The sequence below is a fragment of the Peromyscus californicus genome, unplaced genomic scaffold (assembly GCF_007827085.1).
Source record: "Peromyscus californicus insignis strain IS unplaced genomic scaffold, ASM782708v3 Scaffold_11__1_contigs__length_118956290, whole genome shotgun sequence".
Classification (NCBI taxonomy): domain Eukaryota; kingdom Metazoa; phylum Chordata; class Mammalia; order Rodentia; family Cricetidae; genus Peromyscus; species Peromyscus californicus.
In genome coordinates, this window is record NW_026294402.1 from 99771792 (window position 1) to 99797042 (window position 25251).

Genomic DNA, 25251 nt, shown 5'->3' on the forward strand with positions numbered 1-25251 from the left:
CAGGTAACAGCTATCTAAACATGTGGATGCAGCTTTGGGACATGGTAACAGGTAGAGGCTAGTCTGTAAAGTGCTATTCTGATGAAGGACCAGAGAAGAAAGCTGAAGAGAGCCTCAGGCTTCTCAGAAATTGTCTAAGTGGTCATGAACAGAGTACTGAGCAGGAGATGGATAGTAAGGACTGATCCAATGCCAACCCAGAAGGAAGTTGCTATTGGAAACTAGAGGAAACGCTACCCTCATTATAAAGTGGCAAAACCCTTGGATGAATTGTATCCATGTTCAAGTACATTAGAAGGAAGAACATTTTTGGTGATAAACAAGCATATTTGGAAGAAGAAATCTCTAAACAAAGTGTGATGATGGAAGGATGCTTTCTCGGGACTGCTTATAGGAAAATATGAGGAGAGAAGAGTTAACTAAAAATGGCATTTCTGAGCCTGATCATACAAACAACAAAAAGTATGTTTGGGAGAGAATACCAATGGCATACCCAAACAAATATTTGGTAAGGTTTGTTTGAATACTAGGAAGCTGAATGTTACTCACCCAAACAATGGAAAAATGATCCCAAAGGCATCATATAGATCTTCCAAGGTTTATCCCCAACACAGGGTCTCAGGGCCTTGAGGAATAAATGGGCTCTTAGGAGAATCCAGACCTCACAGAACTTCAGGCTTGCTGCCCAGTACTGACTCAAGTTTCTGCTTCATGTATTTTGGCACATTGTTTCTCAGCTCAAGTGGACCCAGATGTAGCTTAGGCCATAGCTTAGGCCACTGCTCTGGTAGGAACACACTATAACCTCTGGCACATCTGTGCCATGCTAACTCTTCAGGTACACAGAGTGTAGATCTATGAAAAGGAGAAATAGCTACCTCCACCTAGATTCAAAGTATGTACTGAAGAGCCTTCAAGTCCAGGCAGAGAATTGTCTGGGTGGGGCTGATACATGTGGCACCCACTAAGGTAGTAACCTAGTGGAACTGTGGGGCTAAGGCACTCTAGCACTAACAGCATGTGAAACAAGTCTGGGGAAGTTGGAGGTATGAGACTCCAGCTTCTGAAAGCTGTAGCATAGTCCTTTCCACCCTGCTATCTCTAAAAGATGAGCGTTGGAGTCATAGATTATTCTTAAGCCTCAAGATTTACTTTTATTGGACCGAGGAAAAAGTTCAGTTAGTCAGCAGATCACTTTGCACAATGCGAGGACCTCAAAATCCAACCCCCAGGACACATGCAAAAAAATCCAGGTGTGATGGTGGGTGTTTATAATCCCAGCATTGGGGAGGTGGAGACAGGGGGATCCCTGGGACTTGATCTTCAAGTAGCTTAGCCCACACAGTGAGCCCCAGGCCAAGGAGATGCCTACCTCAAAAAATATGGCAGACGGTGCTTGAGGAGGACACACATGCACGGGGACACACACACACACACACACACACACACACACACACACACACACACACACACTTTACTTTTTGGTCTTGTTGGATTTGAGATTACTTGGGGCCAGTTACCCTGACCTCTTTGGCATTCCTTCCTTCTGAGATGGGAAAGTCTCTCATAGGCCCTGTTGCGCCGCTGTTTTGGAAGCACTTCATACCTTTACTTTCACAGTGCCAGAGCTGGAAGGGATAGGGCCAGAGGGGTTCCTGTGGTGAATGAGATTAAGGTCTTTATAAAAGATGTGCCACATAGTGCTTCTGCCCTTCCGTCAATCACCATGAGAGGATGGAGTGATAAGGTACCATCTTGGAAGCAGAGATGCCCAATCATCACTAGAAAAGGGAACTGCTGGCACCTTGACCTTTGTCCTCCCAATCCCCACAGTTAGACTTTGTACTGCTTATAAATTACCTAGTTTCAGGCATTTTGTTCTAACACCCAAAGGAGCTAAGACATCATCACACAGCTGGATCACACATTTGGTGGTTGTGCTTTAGTGCCGCATCCTCTGGGGACAGGCAGCACACTACTTACTCCTTCACGTGCTTCATCTTGGTCCTGGCCATCACACTGTTGAAAATGGATGGTCTGGGGGACATGTCCACAGCCACACTGGTAATGGTCCTTGTGTCTGAAACAGCAATGCACATCCCTTATTGACGTCATCAGCACTCCTATAACCTCAAGGTGACATTCAAGGGCAATCAGAGAAGAGAAGTTAATCCACCTTTGCCACAGGTAATGCTACATTAATTAGAGAGTAATTCAATTATCACATGCACATTAATGAGATTTATTTCAAATGATATGAGTTTTTACAGTTTTGAGCTGTACGAAGATTTCAACCACCAACCCTCTCTCAGAAATCTGTTTAAACACAGTGTTGTTATTTAAAGGACGAGTTTTTATATTAGAAAACTCTATACTACCTATAGAGGCAAAATTCTGGGGAGCTTTGGGTCAGTCTCTCTTAACAGTTGTGCTATCCATTTAGCTAACAGGGACGTCTGCTAATGAGCACACCTTTCCCTGGAGCCCAACCTCACACTTGGCCATTAGCTCTTCGTTGCAATGAAAAGCAGAATGTTGACTGGGGTCACCTGCAGCCCTGGGTCCAGCAGAATGGAGGGGGTCAGAGCTGGTGCAAAGGTAAAAGAACTGTTAAGGAAAGGTGAGATATGACAAACTCTGCTGGGACACTTCTTCCCGAGAGACCCCAGAGGCCCTTACAAAACACTTTAGGACTGAGAGATCCTGGAACAGCACACCTTCCCACTGAGAAGCTGAACCTGGGCTAGGGAGAAGGCTCAGTGGGTAAGAGCACTAGCTGCTCTTACCGAGGACTAGGCTCAGTCCCCAGCACCCACGTGGAGGCTCCATCCATGTGTGACTCCAGTGCCAGGGAATCAAACACCCTCTTCTAGCACCAATGGGCATGAAGGCATGAAAGTGGGGCACACATATCCGTGCAGGTGAAACACCCACACACATAAAATAAAGATGCAAAGTTAAGTAGTTGGACCTGGCTCATGGGCGAGGGCTCTGTCCATCCATAGAGTGGGGCTCCCCAGTCAGCCACACTGTTTTGTCTCCATGGAGCTAGGGGAGAAATTCTGTTTCCTTAGGATGTTGCTTAACCATTGGTAAAACTCTGTGTACTCATACTCACTTACCAGTTACATCCATGGAAAGACCCAGGCTGTGAAATTCCTGCTCTTTTCTCAGCGAACCTTATGTAAATATGGCTGATTTGACAGCAACTTGATGAGGCAAAGACCAATTGCTGTTTTACATAGCAGTAAAACTATTTTTGTTCATATTTTAAAGTGTGAAAAGAGATAAACGCAAACCCTAGTTTTGTTAGGATGTATTCCGCATATATCCACTTTTGGATAGATCTGGAGGGCATGGGCTCTGCCCTTCTTGTTCTTATAGATTTTGTTGAGATGACATTTATCCTGCATAACTTTGTGACCCTTGGCTCTTTCCTCAGGATAGATCCCTGGATACAAACTTATTGGCTCTCCGGGTATGAACTTTGAAGAGGGCACATTCCAACTAGTGAAACAGCCTCTCTGTCCTGCCTAGTCCCTGACCACATGCCTTCACGTTACAGTCACAATTAATGACAACTGATTGCTGCCCTCTCTTTTTCCTCTGCCACAGCAGCTTCCTGCCAGCTCTCATCTTTCCATCAGCCCTGGCCAGGACAGACACTTGTCCCCAGGCAAAGCTAGGGGTGGGAAAGAGGAAGGCTTAGGGGTTCACTTCACAAAAGTGTAGGACTTGCTTGCACCTGAAAAGTTACTAAGCACATCACAAGTATGTTCTAGGTGAGCTCAAAAATCAGTTCTGCCAAAAGTAAGAGGTAAGCTCCTTTGCCCTCTTCAGGAGAGGGCTAGCAAGTCCTGAAGGCTTATGTAGCTAAAGGTCAAAGCAATTCCCAGGAGCTCTATGGGTTATTTCAAGCTGACCACTCTCAGCGTTGCTGGGAGGGATGCTAGCTTCCAAGTCCAGAGCTAGAGAAGGGGACAACGTGATTTAAAGCTGCAGGGCGGGCAAAACCATGGTGCTCGGTAAACAAGTGCTTCTCCATGCTTCTTACTGGGCAGTCTTTTCCTCCTCTCCACCCTGCTCTCTGACAGGTACAGTGGTAGTTTTATGTCAAATAAAGAAGACAACACACTTAACAATCATGGCAGAAATAATCTAGGTATCCTATAACCAGTCACTGAATCCCGAATGCTAATTTGATGTGACTTGCCCAGAGCTCCTGTTTTAAAATGCACATTTGTAAGGAATAGGTCCAGATAGAGCTGGGGATTCCGTCTTTCTAATAAGCATCCATGTGGTCCTAACGCTACTGGTCATGGGGTACATTCTGAGTAGCAAGGCTCTTAGACTAAGCTACATGTTGGGGTCCAGGGCAACATGGCAACACAGGACTCCTTATTCAGAAAGCAAGCTAGAGCTGTTTTCTTCCTTCTGCAGCACCCTCTGGGCCCATCATGGTATTTTATTTGTTTATCTTTGTATTAAAATTTTCTTTTACTCTTTTTAGCTAAATATTTAATGTCCCCTTTTCTCGGGAATTAGTGACATTCAGAGAGGTCTGGGAGTCCCTCTGGTCCTGACTCTATTCCACCCACACCCAAGTCCTCTGAAAATGGTGACAGTAATCATGAGGCTGGGTTCAGGGAGTGGCAGACCTGTCCTCCCAGGGAGGTAGACTGAGGAGAGAGAGCGCAGAAGCAAGACTTTTAAAACGCTGCCACACGTTTCACAGTCCTACCAGATTTCACTCACAAAACACACATCCAAAGATAAAGTGTCATTAATGTGTGGCTCCCACCTAAACCTGGGGTCCTCTGTAACTGCATGCACCCCCCACCACACACACACAAATAGGGGCCCTAATAGTGGAGTTCTTTCTTAAAGGTTTTTTAAAAACCGGAAGAATCTTTATTGTCTATGTTGGTTTTTAAATTAATTTTCTCTTAATAGATTTCAAGAGAAGTTTCATACAAATAGAAGATAGTATGTGTGAGACAAACACAAGTGTCAGATGCAGTTGCAATGTCAAGAGTTTCTAGAGATAGCTAGAGCCTCTCCCTTCTCTCGGGGTCTTGCATCATTGATCAGGAATAACATTCTTACTTGCTTTGGACTGACCTTTGTTTTGGCTTCACCTCCACCGTTTTTCTAAAGTACAATGTTTGTATAATATACATATGACGCTGTAAGGCACGGGAATGCGGAGAAGTACATTGAGTGTCGTGGAAAAAAATGCTCACCTGTAAGGACCACAGCTGCTATTCCAGCTCTCCTCTCCCCAGCTACACTGCCCTCAGGCTTCCTCCCTTCCTCCCTGAAGTGCCCTGAGCTTCAGACTCCTCGCTTTCTATTTAAGTGATTTCGTTAGCTGAGAGCCTTCCCTCACTTCTGTGAACAGGTGTAGGACTTGGGTACAGTCACAGAGCTTATCACAGAAGAGGCTCTGAGCAGCGGCAGGAACCAGTGCACAGAGACGAGTGGCTGAGAGTAACAAGTGTCCCGAGCATTACATGACTGTAGGCAAAAGCATCGTGAAGTCTCTTTTCTCTCCTGCGAAATACGAAATGATGAGGATTATAACACCTGCCACACCCCATGGAGATGTTTTGACAGTGAGGTGAAAATACAAATGATAGGGAGAAGCATTTAGCAAGCAGAAGCTGTGCTTGCAAAGCTCAGTTCATAACAATATTATCAGGATTCCTCCCACTCCTGTGGATGCTCCCCAGCAGAGGTATCTTCCCAGTGGAGGTGACAGCTTGATGGTACTGACATTTTACCAGAAGAGAAAGATTCTCCTCTCATTCTCCTTCTGAGATTTCCCTCTGCTCATTTCAGTGGCTGGACAAGTGACCTTGATCATAAAACAAGCCTGTGTGTTGCCCCTCGGCCCCCACTAACCATCCTGCACGTGGGCAGGAAAGAGCTGATGCAGGCACTGTAGGGGTGGATATTTTGGCTATGATCTCACTGAAGTGCCCAGAACATTGCTTACTCAGGAATCCTTGCAGAAGCTGCCTTTGGTGTGCTGGTCTCTTAGAACACTTCCACCTAACCTCCCATAACTCTCTCCTCTTTCCCTTAAGTTCCCAAGGCATATCCAGAAATTAGCTGTTGCTTGACAGGCATCAACTTTTTGTTCAAATGTTTGTGAAACCATGTCCTCATGGCCCCTGTTTCTTCTCCTCTTTGGAATGGGAAATGATGGGATATTCATAGACCAGAGGTCTTTTTTTTTTTCTGAAAAGGGACAGTTAATCACCATTCTAGAATTTGAAGGCCATACAATCTCTGTCATATTTATTCAACTCTTTTGTCCTAGCATGAATTCAGCCATAGGTACAAATACAGGAGTGAACATGGCTATGTTCCAGGGAAATTTTACTCACAAGAACAGGTAGTAAGCTAGGTTTGGCCTGCTGGCCACAGTTTGCTGACTTCTGACCTTTGACCTCAGTGATGGAGAAGCATCATGGTGGTGGCTGTAGAACTCCTCAAGACAAACACTTCATTTTACCAATGGGGAGACTGAGGTAAGGAGAACCTCTGAGACTTGGCCAAAGTTGCGGAGTCAGAAGGGAAGAGTTCAGGCTAGAACTACATTTGTCAGACTGTTGCACGAATCTCTAAAGGGTCTTATTAATAAAATCAAACCCGAAGCCAGGTATTAGGGTGAATGCTGGAAGATCAGAGAAGCAGAACAAGCCACAGCTACCTCACCTTGCCAATTCCTCAGCTGTTTCCTCAGACTGGAAGCCTCTGAGTCCTCATCCAGAATGATTCTCAGCTGAACTGCTATTAAAAGTCTAAAAGCTTAACCACGCCTTATATACCTTTCTGCTTTCTGCCCTCACTTCCTGGGATTAAAGGCGTGTGTCACCATGCCTGGCTGTTTCCAGTGTGGCCTTTAACTCACAGAGATCTAGATGGATCTCTGCCTCCCGAGTGATAGGATTAAAGGTGTGAGTGCCACCATTTTCTGGCCTCTATATCTAGTGGCTGTTCTGTTCTCTGACCCCAGATAAGTTTATTAGGGTGCACAATATTTTGGGAACACAATATCACCACAGTCAGACCCTCCAAAAGAGTACTCCTTCTAATCCCCCATATATGGATTTTGATGTACTGATTTAAACAAATTCAGATCATCCGATAAAAACCCTCCTCCAAAGGCTGAAATGTGGGCAAAACATTACATCTGCCCCTCACTCCTGCCCTCCCTGGTGGCGAGCCAAGAGCTTCTTCCCAGAAGGCCCATGTGTCAGTGGGGCACCATGAAAGCTGTTCACTCTGCTAAGAGGATTAGCTGACTCAGTCTTTGGGAAGATGTTCTTCTTGAGCTTTTCCTGTGGTGATAGTGAATTTAGGATGGCAATAGAATTGCCTAAAATTGGCAAAGTAGGCTGCTGCCTCGCTTTGTTGTGTCATCCCAATGCCCCAAAAAGAGAATGCATTGTTCAGAGATACCTTTGAGGAAGAATGGATGTGCTACCCCAACTGTAGACAGCCTCCAGTTGTGGTCCTTTCTAGAAGAGCATAAAGCTGCCTCCCCCAAGCTGTGCTCTTCCAGGTGGACACATTTAATGACTGACCGTGGTAGAACAGAAAGCTGGCCCTGGTGTCTTTTAGGACAAGTGGGGATCTGAGCTCCCCGTGAGTCTGGCGAGGGTTTGTCAGGGTTGCAGCACTGCTTAGCTTCTCGTTTGCCTCATCCTGTGTCCCTTCCACTTGTGGCTTCAAGGATCAATTACACATGGATGTCCTACACAGCCCACTTTGTGTCAGAGGGTGCTTCCTGCAGAAGCTAGCCCCCCTAATCATGGCAACTTGGGTTGAAGGAAGTGGGGTGGGGTGGGGAATGGAGATGGTTGTCTTGAGATTAAAAGCAATAGTAGAAAGGATGGTGTGACCATTCCTATCACCCTGCACCCATTCCAGCCCTTTCAGAATATTATGCCTATTGACACAGAATTGAAGCCACCAAATAAGAAGTCGATGGCAGCCCTGGTACAGCGACCGTGTCAAAGCCAAGCCACATTAGGAGTCAGGGGAGGGGGAAAGAAAGCCAACAGGAGGGAAGGGGAAAAGATGAGCTAGGTGACAACCACCTCCAGTGCCTTCTACCAGGAGGGACCCAGGACACAACAGACGAGTGTGTGAATGGGGTCAGAGGGCTGACCCGGGACACAACAGATGAGTGTGTGAATGGGGTCAGAGGGCTGACCCGGGATACAACAGACGAGTGTGTGAATGGGGTCAGAGGGCTGATCCGGGACACAACAGACGAGTGTGTGAATGGGGTCAGAGGGCTGACCCGGGACACAACAGACGAGTGTGTGAATGGGGTCAGAGGGCTGATCCGGGACACAACAGACGAGTGTGTGAATGGGGTCAGAGGGCTGACCCGGGACACAACAGACGAGTGTGTGAATGGGGTCAGAGGGCTGACCCGGGACACAACAGACGAGTGTGTGAACGGGGCCAGAGGGCTGCGGGTTGAATCCTGACTCTGTGACTCCGTTTCCTCATCTATGCACATAAAGCTACCTGTTAGGATTATGATACAAACTAAACAGAAGTCTCTCTTTGTGTCCATGTGTGTGTACTACGGTTGGTAACGGCTAAAGAAAAATTTACGCCGCTTCTCTCATCCCTAGGGCACCAGCCACCAGGCACCTTCTCAAAAACAAATAGCACCCCAGTGTCTATACCAACACCAAGTTGTTGGGGGAAAATAGGTCAGCTTGGAAAAGTAAACTCGCCTGTCATCTCACAGGGGCGATGGTAAATACCAGAAGACAGAAAATGCAGAAACCGTCTAGTTTTTACATAGATGTTTCTCGCTATAAACTTTCAACTGAATCTTATAGAAGATTGAAAAGAAAACAGCACTAGCTAGGGCTCTGGAAAAATCTCCTTTCCTCTTAAATGTATAGAAGTGACTTCTAAGACTAGCCTGTATCAATAAAAAGAGGAGAGAAAATTCCTGGCTTTAGATTAATGTCTTGTAATCGAGTGTGGGTACCAGTCAGAGAGAGATGAGAAAGCCAGACTGTAACTTCTTCCTCAGACAACAGCTACTGTGTGAGTTCAGTATTCTATTCTGTCAGTGTGGAGACACTTAGCTTTGAAAACAAACCCTGCTTTTCTGGAACATTGGCTTGGATTAGCTTGAAGACTAATACACAAATCATGCCATTATCCCCCTCTCTTTCAGATGAAAAGAATCACTCAAGTCGTCCATGTTCACTGAAGACAAGTTGGAAAACACAGAGAAGTTCAGAGAAGAAATGAACACTTCATATTTCTAGGGCACACATGTGCATGTGTGTGCGTGTGTGCTTGCATCAAATATGGCCTTGCACACATCATTGTTTTTGTGACACCTTCCTTAGCAATGAGTATGTAGCTACAACATCACTCTGCACAGAGCTTTTTTGAAGGTGTATTAGCCACAGTTGCTAAGCATTTGTTGTGACCCCAGTTCTCTGCTATTATATGTAACTCTGTGGTAAGTGTACTTGTATGTGTTTGTTTTTACACATGACTCTGAGATATATTTAAGTTTTTAAATAAAGGTTTCCTAGGTCAAAATATTTAATTCTTCCAAGTTAGTATAATGTATATGCAGAAAGAAAAATATATTTCTAGGTTGTGAATATCAAAATTTGAAGGTGAGGCACTTTTATCAAAACTTTGTTCAATTTACCAAAATGTATCCAACCTAAGTGTTTTTGAAGGTCTTAGCTAGCAGTGACAGCATGTCTGTCCCTGGTTTTGAGTCCTGGTTGTTCCTGAAGTGTGGTCCCTGGACTAGCATCGCCAAGACTAGTTAATAATAACACAGTCTCCTGGGCTCCTACTGGGTCAGAACCTCTCAGGGGAGGGCGTGGAATAGCTGTCTAATGGGTCTGATGCTCTCGGCACTGTGAGAAGCACACTGGCACTTCCCATTACCCTCTCATGGTGTGTTCACTGTGTCCTGTCTGGATATGGCAACATATCTACCCATCTCGAAGCTCCCTGAAAACACGAACATCAGGCACATCTGATGCTCCCATATGCACCCTAGAAAGATTCTGTGCCAACAACGAGTCCAAACATGCTTCAAAATCAAGTGATTTTTAGTTGAGTGTAGCTTTCTGCAGATTTCTAAGTTTTCGCACTAAACAGTTCAACACTGTGATGGTGAAATCTCGATAGTCAACGTGACTGAATTGAGAGAAGGAAGAGGATCAGAAAGCACACTTCTAGGTGTGTCCGGCATGGCGTTTCCAGAAAGGATGGATAAGTGAGAGAACAAGGACATCCAGGGAAGGAGTAAGCCATCCCTGAGTGTGAGCAGCACCCTCCAACATGCTGGGAACCTGGGCGGAATGAACGGAGATGGGTCTCAGCCAGCACATACACATTCTACTCTTCCTGAATAAGGGTGTCTATTGCTGCTGCTCTCACAATACAGACTCCAGTGCCATCGTCTGCCTTTCCATACAGATTTGCACCAACAACTGTCCAGCGGCTTGCAGCCTTCACTTCAGACTGGTGCTAGGTCATCACCCTACCTCCCTTATTCTGAGGCTTCTTGTTTCTTGACTGAGAAACTATTCAGTTCTCAGTAGATAGTCATTGTTCAGCTATCCAGCCTCTAATCATGTAAACCAATCCAATAAACCCATGTATGTATGTTTGTATGTATGCATATATGTGTATGTATGTACACATGCATGTATATATACATATGTATGTGTGTATGTATGCACATATGTATGTATGTGTATATATATATATATACATATGCCTGTCTGTCTGTTTATTAGTATGTATGTGCATTTTCTATTTTTTCCATTCCTCTGAAGGACCCTAATGCATAGTACTTTTAAATAACTGGATACATTTGTTTTGCTGACTGAACCACAAGTGGTCTCAAGAACAAAGCAATTGGTCTGGTGACTCATAACTACTAGAAAGAAGAGCTTACTAATCTCCCTTGAGAGCCAGCACAGATCAAATGGCCAGGTTAACCTGCTGACTCACAAGGGTAACTGCCACAGTCAAATGACCCAGAGGCATCACTGGACCATCCCCGGGGCTGAGATGGATGCCAGGCAATCTGCATTCCAACTCCTCTCCTAAGCTGAATGGTGTGGACATCCAGTCTCAGCTGAGCACTTAGCTGGGCAGACCCCGGGGCCATGGCTTTGGTTCTGCTGACAGGCACTCCATGCTGGGCATGCCCCTGCCACTGCTGTGCTCCTCTGGGTGAGTGAGAACCCAGCATGGACACTTACTTCATTGTGTCAATCTGCTATTACTGCATGAAGCACCTGCTCCCTCTACAGTCAGCAGCATGGAAGGTACACAAGAAACTACCTAGCATCACATCGTCCTTGGTTTCTGCAGAAGCCAGAAGAGCACAAGCTGCCATAAAACACTACAAGGTGTCTCCCAGTCTTCCTACCTAAATTCTTTGGTATTTTTAAGTTCTCTCTTGGCAACAACAAAAGCCCTTACTGCAGCAAATATTTGACATTTTTGGTTTCATGTTATTCCCCAACTGTGGCTTAGAGAAAGATGACACTATTTCTTTAGGGAATAAATTAAACCAGTTCAGCAAGATGGGTCAAAGGATGAAGGCACTTACTGCCACACAAGCCTGGAGACCCGAGTTTGATCCACAGAACTCAAGTAAAGGTGGAGGGGAAAAAACTGTCCACAAATTACCCTTGGCCCCCCACATGTGCTCCGTGGCATGTGCCTACCCATACGATAGCAAGAAATACATTTTTAAAAGAATTAAAATTATGTACCTGGATTTCCCATTATAATCACAGGCTTGATGACTCTGGCAAGAGAACAAAAAGACTGTTCTCTGATCGTGACACAGGCTGCCTGTCCCGTCCCTGAGCCATCTAGATAGGGACCGTGCTTCTTCCATTACTCTGCAGCATCGCAGTTATTGTGACAAAGTTCACAAGCATTTGCAGCACACACATTCCAAGTGAAGAAGTTTTATTCTTTTAAAGTAATTGCACTCGGGAAAACGGTTACTGCTTATATTTGGGCTGTGCCTCATTTTCTGCTCTTTCTGTTCCTCTTCCTCTTTCCTAATCCCACCTAGAATCATTCAGTCTCCAGGTCACAGATGAGACTTGTTTCCCTTTCCCTGTGGAAAAAACTGAGGACAATCTGGGTCGTTTGGGTACTTTCATTTAGGGTAATAATTTGTCCTCCATGTCTGAAGAAACACTGGTGTTCCATGTGAGGACCGGCTGGGTGCTCTCTGGATACTTACTGGTGTTCCATGTAAGAAGAAGGACCTACTAGGTGTTCTCTGGTATTGTTACAAGGTTTGTACTGTTCCAAATTGCCCCAAATCTAGTGCATGATACAATCCTTGAACCTGCTAGACCTCCCTGGTGTATGGTTTTATGGATGAAGGAGAAATTCAATGCAGGTTCCAGGGAAGACTTGTGTACATGACATGAGGAGATGTTAGAAAAGTGGGTCCATGGCTATACACCAGACCCATGTTTGAAGTCCTCAAAATGATTCTAATACATGCTCCAGTGTGGGGATCACCAATTTTATCTGCCCTTGATGCTGTAACAGAGAGTAGCCTATTGAACTTGGAGTCAGAGGGGGTGCCTTCTCATTCAGGATCTCTGGAACCTACACAAATGTTGACTCCCTTACCAAGCCAGTCACCAGTGATGCAGACAGGGAAAATCTGTTAACTCTGCTCTGAGTCACAGAAAAAGTAGGATCTGGAGTGGGATCAAAGTATCACCTTCCAGACTTCCAGGGCTGTACAGGGACAACTTGCCCAGTAAGTAACCCTCAGAGGACATCTCTGTTGTTCTTTCTTGTAGATGACCAAGAGACACTCCTAAGGGGTTTGTGAAAGATGCTTAATGTCCTAACACACTCAGTGGACACCTGGGTACTTCCAAGATGCATGGGCTGATGCTGTATATGAGAAGAACTATTTCAATTCACAGAACTTTCATGGTTTTTTATTTTGTTTTGTTTTGTGACAAAGTTAATATTCTCATACATCTAAATTTGAATTATCTCTTGGACTCCAGTGACATCCTGATATGTATTAGTAGCCATAATGACTAATGTGCTCTATTATTATAGACAATTAGCTGTAGTTAGTAGTCAGAGTAAAACAAATATCAATGGTCCGAGCAATCTTGGGTTCTTACCCCTACAAGACTAAAGAAGAGATTACTTTCATTGTTTCTTTAATGACAGAGAAGTGCCCAAAGTCCTGAAAGTAGTCAGTTTCTTATATATAATGAGGATCGTTCTGTGAGTTCCCTCCATGAACTGGTTATTTCTGAAGCACATGATTCCATCATCTTAATGCCTATAGCTATAAATCAAAGCTCCCTCCCTTATGAGTAACATCCACTGAACAGACTCAGGTGTTGTTAGTTTCTAGGTGTGGGATAGAGATATTTCTCAGTGCATAGAGTGCTTATTGTGTAAGCATGAGGATCTGAAATGCACAGGTCTTGGGGTAAGAGACAGGAGAATTGTTGGGGGTTTGCTGGTTGCCAGCCCAGATGGAGATTTAACGAGAGACCCTGGCTCAAAGAAATAGGGCAAAGGTTGACAGTGCAAGGCACCTGACATCCTCCTCTGACCTCACACACATGTGTGTTCATATACCTCATACACAACCACTGTGATGGATAATCTCCATTGTCAGTGTGACACACCTGGGAAAAAGGAAACCCAATTGAGAACATGCCTGTGTCAGATTGGCTTGTAGGCATGTTTGTGTGGCATTTTCTTGATTGTTGATTGACGTGGGAGGGTCCAGCTCACTCTGGGCAGTGCCACCTGGGGCAGGTGGTCCTGGAGGAAAGACTATAAGACCAGAGGGCTAGAAAGTCTAGAATGTCTTATAACATGACAGGGAAGCTACATCTATGATACCTGAACAATATACCTGCCTAAACAAGACCTGAACAACGACAATATCAATAGACATGATAACACGAAAGGGGCTTATTTTCACTGCACCCCCTTAATTGGTTACCCAATACCAAGTGGTCTGACTTAAAACATACATACAAGCAACACTAATCAGACTCAACAGATTGTATTTATATATTTACATGGTTATACTTATATATAACTAACGAAGAAAAAGTGACCATGAATTTGAGGGAGAGCAGGGGTGGGTATATAGCCATTGAAGGGAGGAAGGGAAGAAGGAAAATTATGTAATTTCATTTTAATTACCTTTTTATTAAAAAAAGAGAAAGGTAGATGACCATGAATGTGGAATCTAGCCAATAAATAGCTTTTATCCATGGTTCCTGCCTATTCTTGCTTGAGTTCCTGACTGGCTTCCCTCAGTGGTGGACTGTGATCAGGATGGGTGAGCCAAATAAACCCTTTCCTCCCCAGGTTGTTTTATCACAACAGCAGAGACACACCATAAGCAAACACACAGGAAGTTACCAGTCATGAGAAGTAATTTTAGGCAGCAAGCAGTTTAGCAGTTTGTTTGTGGCAAACTCAGAAATGCCTTATAACTACTTTCTGCAGATGCTCGGGCACTCTAATGCAGGAACATCCAGCTTTGATGACCTTAATCAGCCTTGCAATTAGAGAACTTGGAGATGGGCTATTAGAACTTTGGACTGTATGTAACTTTTCCCTGACAATCTAATTTAAACCAAAAGTTTAGATGATCTCTGTGAGTTTGAGGCTTGCCTGGTCTACATAGCAAGTTCCAGGACAACCAGGGCTACATAGAGAGATCCTGTCTCAAACAAACAAACATTTAAGTTTACTATAATCTTAGTAATCAAGGTGTCCAAATGTCTTATTCCAGGCTTAAGAGCAGGTTCACTAGAGGAAAGAAACAGAATTGGTCTCTACTTTCCAATGCATTGATGATGATTTTAATTGTACATACTTACGTAAATTACTATAGCTGTTATGGGGAATAGTATGCAAGTACCTCCAAAAACTAAAAATGGTTACGATCCAGCTATTTCACTTCTGGGTGTATATCCAAAGGAAATGCAATCAGTGTATTGAAGGAATACCTGCAAGCTCATGTTTATTCCTATGTTCATTTTAAAAAGCAACATGAGGCTAGAGAGATGGCTCCATGGTTTAGAGCACTGGCTGCTCTTGCAGAGGACCAGGGTTTCATTCATAGCACCCACATGGCTGCTCACACCATCCCTAACTCTAGTTCTGGGTGATCTGACACCTTTTCTGGCCTTGGTGGGCACCAGCACACACATGGTACACAGACATATAGGCAGGCCAAGCATTCATATGCATAAAATGATTTAAAAATTTAAGTTAACTTATATGAATTCATGTACATAGTACTTTTAAAGTCAAAATTAACAATTTGAAGAAAAAAATTTTCCTAACTAACCTGTGAGTTCCACTCCCCCAAATCAACTATATTCAACATCTTTGTGTTTTATTGTTTGCTCTTTTTTCTACATCACATGTTTATTTTAGCTTCCTGTTTTATACGATCTATGAACCTTCTACTCTTCATTGGGGAATTTGAATTTTGTTTTTCCTTTGTCCATCTCTCTCTCCCTGTTCCATTCTCTCTCTCCTCCCTTCCTTTTTTCTCTCTCTTTCCTCTACCTTGCCAATAAAGTTATACCACAAATTTTAAATAATCAAAATTTTAAATCATTATGACCAAATAAATGTCATACATACAATGTTTGTAGGTTATATTTCCTTTCTAAGTTTTTTGTTTGTTTGTTTTGTTTTTCCAGGAGTTAATAATTGTCTTGGTGTTTTCACATTACTTTGTTTTCTGGCTACTTCTCTCTAATCCATCCCTAAACTCCAAAGGAACTCTAATCCATCTCAGTGGGTTATCATTAGTTCCACATCTCTTTCGCACATGCCCATTCCACCTTGAAGTTCTCTGGCCCAGGCCAGTTGAATACCTTGCTCTCCAGGTCTGTAGCTCGGTTGCCGTCTAGAGACCTTCCTTTGCTATCACCCCCTGAAGTCCTGCGCTCTTTTGTGTTGACCCCCCCCATCACCTGTAGCTCCTGACTCACTCTTTCTCAATCAACTGCTATATTTTCATATAGCATGATTTCTAGAAACTTCTTTAAAAAGTCATGAGACATAGATATTTTTGAGACGTGTTTTGAAGTTGTTGTGTGGAAGTGGCTCGATTCCTCTCTCATGATGGAATGAGGTTGATGGTGGTGGTTTGGATAGATTTTTTTAAAGATCTATACTTGATTAGTGGTTGAGAAGATAAAAAATTCTAGGCTCAAATTATCTTCCAGCCTCTGGTATTATTGAAAAAATGAAAAACCATTATTTTTCCTGATGTTTTATACATGATCTGTCTTATTCTCTCTAGACCTATCAATTTGTTCTTCTCTGTTCTTCCTGAAATTTCTTTAATTAGATTCTAAATCACTTTGATTGATTTTTTCTTATTGCTTATTTCATTCTGGAAATTATTCCTAATTCTAGTGAATTTTCCTTCCTGCTCTTGAATTACAATTTTAATAGCTTTTTATTATTTTATGGCTATTCCTTTTTTGTTTGTTTCTATAGGATTCTCTAACATCGTTTAAGAATTTAGTGATAGGATAATTTTCCTTTCTTCCTTACATTATGTTTCCTGAGGATTTTGTGTGCTTTTGTCTTGACTTTTCTCCTGTTTGTTAGATATGAAGAACATTATATATGTGGGATATAGGGAACACATACATATTCCATCTGACTATGTGTTCAAATCTAAGTGTTAAACATCACAAGCCATGTTAAGCTCTTTCTGTAAATTTGGTATTATCAACTGGCAGGTCTGCTTTTTGCCATTTTGTTGAGAGCATATCCACATTCACAAGAACCTTCGTCCAGTAAGTGCTCTGAGTGATGTCCTTGGAATGGATCCATGGTGCTCTGCCAGCATTTGGAAGGAGTAGGTAAGTGAAGCGGCGTTTGAGGTTTTTATTAATCGACATTGAGCTTCCTTCTGTTTTCATCACATCTGTGATGTGGGTAAATAACGCATGCCTTTTGTGTCCCTAAATTCAGAGCCACTGTCACTTAATGGCCCCCATAAAATCTAGTGGGGGCATTTGTGTCTTACTGTGGGAAGGCGTTCCTGGCAGTTTTAATGGGGGGAAGAGGACCTGGAGTCTTATTATTCTTTATTCATACTGTCAACCAATCTTGCTCTCAGAGTAACTGAGGCTAAATCCTGAGTCTTCCTGGGGTTCTTTGGGACCAGCTGGCTTGCTTCTCCACACTAAAGGTATCCCCCTCCCTCCCACTCACATCTTAGGAGCTTAACTTTCAGAGTTCCTTGCTTTCTAAATCAGTCACCATTCATCCATTTACTTTCTAACTTCTCAAATTTACCAGTACCTTTCTTCTACTCTTTTTTTCCTGTAGGTTTATGTCAGCTTTATCTCTTGACATGTGTCATCTTAGTGGGGCTCCAGGCAGAGATCAATGTGTGTTTTTCTTACCCACTCCCCATGCTTGTTTCTATAAAATTATATAGCCTAGAAGTGAAATTAGACATCACCTACACAATCCAGGTTGCGTTTTTGTAGAGGGGTCTGTCTTTTTCAAGACACAATTTTAGGTAGAAAAGCCAATTTGTAAAACAGGTAAGAGTGGAACTATTTTGGTTGCAGCTGGTAAACTAACAAGGTTTGCATCTAATTGCTCCTAAAATAACTGAAAATGCTTGCTAGGGGCCTCTTTTTCACCAGACACAGTATGAGTTTCTGGAAAAACACAGGAGAAATGTAGCTTCTGAGCCACGCTGCTCAGTGCACACCCCTTTGCCAAAACCTGCCTGAGAAATCTGCTTTGAAGGTTTTATCTAACTGAAATACAGAGGAAAAATGATTTGGCCAAGGGCAGCCTCCCTGGTCCTCTAGACAGTTCCCAGGAGTGAGGTGCCCTTAACAGGCATTGCTGATGTGCAGGAAATCAGATCACAGGGTGGCCAGGAAATAAAAGTCAGAGAGCTGTTTGTAACTATGGCTTTGTGCCTGGAGATGTAGCTAACGCCAGAAAAAGGCTATAGATTATGCAGAAAGCTCCTAACCCATAGTGGTGACTGTTCCCCTACAGAAAAATGTCATCGTTGATCGCTGTATTTGCCATCTCCTTTGAAGATACTGCTTTTGTTTTTATAATTAAAATCCCTAAAACACTAACTCAAAATTTGAAAGAAAAAAACCTCATTGGTTTTCATCTAGGATCTTAAAGAACTCTTTGTGAAAAATCTATTGTTGAATGCTGAAAGTTATCACAGCTGGGCTTTTTGAATTAAAAAAAATAGAAGAAGCAAAAAAAAAATAGGGTTTTATCATTGAAGCACAGCAATCCTATTTATCGAGACTGACAACGCTAAAGACATTTCAGCTTTGTTTTTCAGACCAAATCTCTTCCAATAACTGACTGACCTTCAGAGTGACAGGCCTTTCAGCTTCACTGAGTGTAATCTGCTTTGGTGGGTTCAGTTGGACAGGGAGATTCCTTTTCCAGGGACTCTAAACCTATTATGCACTGCCAGACTACCATTTTGATCATAAAGGACTACCAAATGTCATTGACTTCATCCTTGGAGACTGGAAGTCACTTGTAATAATAATAAAGGGTTCTTCCTCGAGTGTCCTAGCTGTTATGGTCTCTATTGGCCTCAGCCTCCTCCTCTGTAAAATGCAGAAAGTGATCAGAATATCTGTGAGGTTCCTCCACAGCATTCCACTCCTTGGCTATGCTAGTAGAAGCAGAAAGATCACTACAGTTTGGAATCTGAAGAAGCTGGCTTACCTTGAGAGGTACAACCCAGGACGTTTTCCAAACACCCAACCAGGGCTTCAATATCACTGTCCTGTCAATGCAAGAAGAATGTTTAATGACAGAAACATGTTACACTACATTTAGACACAGCACATACATAGAATCATTTGCAAAGTTATTTTACAAGGTGGCTTTATTTTTTAAAGAAAGCCATTAGTGTCTATATATACACCTATGCCTTTGTATCTGTGTAAATGTACGGACACTAGTCTGTAGATTACCTGCTTGTTCTTTCTGATGGGAAGAATGGATGGTAACACTGTTAGCAGTGGGCCTTAGTGTGTTTGGTTTTGGGGGTGTGAGGCAAGTGCCGCACACTGAGCTTATCCCCAAACCTTACAAGTGGTTTCAACCAAAATGCAAGTACATGAGGGCTCTGATTTCATCTTTTGTTTTGTGCTTTCCAAATTCTCCATACTACTCAAATATTATTTAAATCTTCAAATACATTAAATGCTATAATAATAAAAACCAAGATTTTATTGATCAATAGTACAGCAGGAATCAAGGGATTTTTTTTTCTACATCTTTGAAAATCTGTGACCTTCAAGGAGTCATACATCAAATAATTATCCTCCTCATTTACCTCAGTCCTCAAGGAAAGCCAGCTATCTCCCACGAGGGTTGGGGAGATTTCAGAACTATACTAGATAACAAATATTGTCTTTGATGCAAAATAAATATGTGTTCTCCACCCAGCAGGCTGCAGATAATCCAAAATAGCATCTAACAATCTGGGAAAATGGAACCTCTTAATTATTTTCAGGTTTATGGCTACATTGAGGGGAATTAATCATGTATGGATCACCTGCTCCATTTCAAGTCAAGCAAACATTTCCCTTTGCAGCAACTGTTGTAGATCCTAGGAAAAGCCACAAAAGTGTGGTGGGCTACTCTAACACATTCCATAAGCATGCAGGATTTCATCTTCTAACGTTCTCTGGAGTGCAGGCAGCTACTTTTCATGCATGTTGTAAAACTCAGCATCATCTCATGCTCAGAATGTATAGAAAAGGCAGTGATGAGGAGGGCTTGCCTGGTTAGTGCCAGTCAGTGAGGTCAAATACCAAAGATCCTTGCTCACTGGCCCGGGAATAGGGAGGTAGGTTTCAGGCACAGAAATCAAAGAAGGCCAAGCAGATCCTTCCTTCTGTACCCTTGGGGGACAACCTTGAGTCATAGACTCTCCAGGGAGGTATCCTCTGCTATAGGGGGCACTATTTGCATATGCTGCTGCTGATACCAACCAGGGGAGTTGGGGTTCTAAGCCTGGTTCCTCTACCAGGTGTACTGGCCCCAGCCAGGGGCTAGACTTCCCAGTGATTAGTTTATTTGTTTTAAATATATATGAGTGTTTTGCCTGCACATGTGTGCCTGGTGCCTGAGGGCAGTGGATCCCAAGACTGGAGTCACACATTGTTGTAGCCATCGTGTGGGGGCTGGACCTGGGTCCTCCAGAAGAACAGCCAGTGCTCTTAACCACTGAGCAATCTCTCCAGACCTGTGGGAATGGGGGTTTTTGTGGTCCATTTGGACTGATGTGGTGTGTGTGTGTGTGTGTGTGTGTGTGTGTGTGTGTGTGTGTGTGTGTGTGTAGGCCAGGAAATTCAAGATTGTGGCACTGATGGATTTGGTTGCTAGAGTGCTCCTATTTTCTGGTTCACAGATAACACCTTGTGTATTCACATGAAGGGATAGAACTTTCCTTGGGTTTACTTTATAAGGCCATAATCTATTTATGAGGGCAGAACCTCAGGACATAATCAACCCCTAAGGCTAATACCTAAAACCATCTCCTTGGTGATTAAATCTGAGGGAGATCCAAATATGCAGACCACAGCCTGAGTCAACTAACAGTCAAGAAGCCTCCCAGCTCAAAACTCTGTTCTTGTGACTAAATAGGCCATTTTTACAAACACCGCTGCAACAGCCCCTTCCATCCCTGTGTTCCCACACCGTTCCTCACACCGACAGGTGGGGTCTCTTCCCCTGCCTCTGGATCTGAATTGGCCCTGGAGCTTGCTTCTCCCCACAGCACATGACAGAAGTGGCAATGGATGACTTAGGACTGGACCTTGAGAAACCATACGCCATAGGAAGGCAGCAACCATGCCCTCCTGTTGGAGGATCTCATGGCCAGAGGCTCCAGAGCATGAGAAGTCATGGGAGGAAACAATGGCCCCAGCCAACAGCAAGAATTGTGAGTCATACTATCTTGGACCAGTTAAGCTCCCAGCTGGCAGCAACAATGTGGGTGTCTGAACAGCACATGGAGTAGAACTATTCAATGAGCACAGAAGACCCACAAAGTCAATCTGGAGAGATATCACCGTGGTAAAGTGCTTGCAATATAAATATGGGGACCTGAATTTGGAGTCCCAGCATAGAAAAGGCAGGTGCAGCAATGTGCACCTGTAATCTCAGTGCTGTGGAGGCAGAAATGAGAAGATGCCTGGGCTGCCATCCATCCATCTCATCTAGCTGAACTGGTGAGCTCCAAGTTCAGGGAGAGATTCTGTCTAAAAAAAAATGAGGTGGAAAGTTCGAGGAAGACACTCAATGTCAACATCTGGCCTCCACAAGCACATACACACACACACACACACACACACACACACACACACACACACACACACACACATACATTTTGAGAAATAATACACCAATGCTTTAATCCACTAATTTTTGGTATTGCTATTTTACATAGAAAAGAATCATTGACATGCTAAACAACTGAGGTTAAATGACCAAGTGCTTTACATTTTTAAATCCCTAAAACTTATCACACCCCCTGGCTCATGAAAACTACCAAGTGCACATTGGTGCACTTCTCTTCCCGATTCTGCGATGCACAAGGAGGGGATGGCATCAACCCCGGGGGTAGACATCTATCTCCAGATAGATACCAGGGCTCCCCGCCACTCAAAGCACTATCTACTGGTGCTGGATAGCAATGCAATGAACCCATTCAATGTGGCTCTTATGTGCATGTGTTTAGGACTTATCACTTGGGATTAAATAACCTATCAAGGAGCCCATCCCTGAAGAAGACTGATTTCCTCATCTCAGCAGCCATTGATTGTACTTCAGATTTTATAGAAATCTGAAGAGTTTCAAAGTCTCCATGAAAATACCCATGTATCCTTCGTCCCAATGCCAATATTTTCTTATGGGTACTTTATCACTCCCCCATCTATGTATTCACAAAGACATTCCTCAAGCTTAGTGCTACTGATATTTGGGACCAGATAATTCTAATATACTGTATAATGTTCAGCAGCACCTGTGGCCTCAAACCAAAAAAGTCAGTAGGATTTTGTTATAATACCTCCCTCCCTAACCTGCATTGTAAAGACCTAAAATAGCATGAGACACTGTAAACTTCCTCCATATGGGACAAAATCTGTCCCGGTTGAGGTCTATTAATAAATTAACCAACTAATCATTCACTCAATCGATCTACCTATCTATATTTTGACATATTTAGTTGTTTTCCCCCTGCTGGCCAAATCTCAAATAATTTGAGGATCAGTAAAAATACAGCAGCATCTTCCAAGCCAAACAGCCACCCTCTTCAGGAGTCTGTCTGTGCCTGCTTGCAAAAGCTCATCACAGCTGGATTTCTTTACTGTTGACCTTCCCTCACAGGGGTGAGGAGGGTCAGGGAATCTTCACTGGAGTGATCTAACCATCCCATTCAGGTTTCTGTTGCTGTTATAAACACCATGACCAAAAGCAACTTAGGGGGGAAAGGGTTTGATCAGTTTACCATTCATAGCCCACCACTGAAGCTAGGGTAGGAACCTGGAGGCAGCAACTGAAGCAGAACTACTGAAGAACTTTGCTTATTGGCTTGTTCCCTGTGGCCTGCTCAGCCAGCTTTATTATACACCCTGGACCACTTGCCTAGGGGCATCACTGCCCACAGTGGGCTGGGTCTTCCAACATTAATAATAATAATAATAGTAACAGTAATTATAATAATTGTCCCATAGACTTGACTATAGGCAATCTGGTGAAGGCACTCCCTCAATAAAGTTCTTCTCTTTCCAAATGACTCTATTTTGTGTGAACTTGACAAAAATTAAACATATAAACCACTTCTCCTAACCAGCTGTATGCAATTCTGTCCTAATTGAAAGTAGCTTTGGGGTCTTGAGGTGGGGACAGAGTACATAGGCTGGGGATGATGAAGGGAGGGGAAGGGACTCCATTTATGCATTCATGAGGAAGTCATCATCTATGCTAGGTGCTGACCTGAGAGTGTGGGTGCTTTAGGGACACCCATGCGCCTGCCCCAAATGACCCCTCACCCATGCTCTGTAAGTAAGCCCAATACACTTATGGCTCCCTGGGAGTAGCTAGCTGTGGTGGAACTGAACTTTGGTTTGTCATTGGGACCTTAGAAGGAGGGGGCTGACATTGCCTAGTCTCCCTCAAGTAAAGGCTTGCAATAGATTCCAAGTGTACTTGTTTTCCCCCAACATAATACTTTTTATTTGGGAATTTCATACAATGCACCCTGATCACATTTGCTTCCCATTCTTCCCAGGTCTATCCTCCCACTCTTGTGCCCCCCCCAAAAGAAAAATATGCCAAGTCCAGTTTGTGTTGCCCATGCACTCAATGGAGCACGGTCAGACTCCCATTGGCCATCCCCTTAAAGAAAACTGAGTCCTTCCCCATCCCCGCCATGAGACATCAACTGTGAAGAGCTACACTTCAGGATCTTTATCTCAAATTTTAAGGACTCTATTCAATAGAAAAAGGAAAGTCCTTCCAAGTGTAATTTTTATAGTTAAGTCAAACTTCCTCTATTTTGAAAAATAGACAATTCACAAAATCAGTACCTACATTTTTATAATAAATAAAAATTAGGGAAGGGCAAACAGCTCATTCCTAAGATTCTAGAAATTATCACTTATTTGAACATAACTGGTTCTGGGAGAAGTACATGAAGTGCATGCCAAGGCTTCCTGCAGGTGTTTCCTGTTGTTCTGTGCCCTGTGGGCACACAGGCAGAGACATGGCCACAGAAAACATCTGTTAGGCTTATGCAATGTGGAGACTAGCTGTTGACAAAGATGTTTACATGTCATTACTGCTTCACAATTTATTGACTTTTGGTGGATTTAAGTGGCCTGGGACAACTGCATCTCAGTAGATGACAAAGGCTACTGCCACTAGCCTTTAATCACATGGGCCAAGTGCTTGGAAGACAGATTTTCTAATGCTCAGGAAATGGCAAAAGTGACTCCTTTTTAAATGACTGTATATGCTCTTCAAGCCTACATTTCCAGAACTTCCATGGCTACAGTGGGTTATAGTAACAGTGAAGACTACTTTTGGAAAAGGAAGATCAAATTTACTCAACACTTCCAAATGTAACTGCCTAGGAACCTAGACTACCATGTGGAGTCCTGGGAACACTGAGAAATTCTCTCATGGACAAATATATTAACAGAGCTTAGCTTGTACCTTGTAGAATTCCCAGTTGAAATCAGTAGACAGATTTCTATGAGTTGCACAAGCTACTGGGCTGTATTATCGAGAATGGGGGAGAGAGACAGAGAGAAAATTTTATGTGATTGTGGTGAGTCCCGAGGTCTGTAAGATGAGTCTGCAAAATTAGAGACACTATTGTGTAGTTTGAGTATAAAGGCAGAAAAAATTCTAATTTAAAGGCAAAATATATTCTTTACTATTCAAGAAAAGTCTGCCTTTGTTCTATTTAAGCTTTTAGCTAATTGTTTAAGGTCCACTCATAACTAGAGAGGGCAACAGGATTATTCAGACTGCTCAATTAACTGTTAATCTCATCCAAAATACCTCTTTAGAAACACCCACACTAATATTTGACCAACTATCTGGGCACCCTGCAGTTCAGTCAAGTTGACACATAAAATTAACATTCGAATATTTCTTTTCTTCTTCATTAAATATAATTTCAGTGTATTTAACAATTCAAAGTTATATTCATAAGGAATCTAATATGGATCCTAAAAAATGTTTTTTAATGATCAAGACTTAGGCATTTCACCATCTCTTGTGTCTACAAGAACAAGATTCTATTTGCTAAGCTTTACTTTTAAAATACAGTGTGTGTGTGGAGTGGCACATGTGCATGCATGTGCTTGGGGTTGGGGAGATGGCCAACTAGGTAAAGAGTTAGTCACACAGTGTGAGAACCTGATTTCAAACTCCCAGAATCGATGTAAGGCTGGACACAGGACACAGGAGTGTGTGTCTATGATCCCAGGGCTGGACACAGGAGTGTGTGTCTATAATCCCATGGCTGGACACAGGGCTGGACACAGGAGGGTGTGTCTGCAACCCCAGGGCTGGACACAGGAGTGTATGTCTGTAAACCCAGGACTGGACACAGGAGTGTGT

General features: G+C 43.2%; 2 protein-coding genes across 6 annotated transcripts in view; one reads left to right on the top strand and one right to left on the bottom strand.

Moving 5' to 3' along the window:
* The window catches only part of Mrpl3 (mitochondrial ribosomal protein L3), a 134721-nt gene extending 125264 nt beyond the window's left edge, over window positions 1-9457 (top strand). The window contains exon 10 of the mRNA XM_052718979.1: window positions 9221-9457. Coding sequence (XP_052574939.1) covers window positions 9221-9256 — 36 coding nt within the window. The 3' untranslated portion in view covers window positions 9257-9457. The remainder of the gene's footprint in view (window positions 1-9220) is intronic.
* Window positions 1-25251, bottom strand: part of Nek11 (NIMA related kinase 11) — a 243740-nt gene that overhangs the window by 53113 nt on the left and 165376 nt on the right. For 4 of the 5 annotated variants that reach the window (XR_008214157.1, XM_052718940.1, XM_052718925.1 and 1 more), the window contains 2 exons: window positions 18829-18889; window positions 1984-2080 (listed from right to left, as the gene is read on the bottom strand). Coding sequence is in view for 4 of the 5 variants with exons in the window: in XM_052718940.1 (XP_052574900.1) it covers window positions 1984-2080; window positions 18829-18889 (158 nt within the window). In the remaining variant the exon portion in view is untranslated. Of the gene's footprint in view, window positions 1-930; window positions 1656-1983; window positions 2081-18828; window positions 18890-25251 lie in introns of those variants that run through there. The other variant, XM_052718932.1, reaches the window with a different exon arrangement.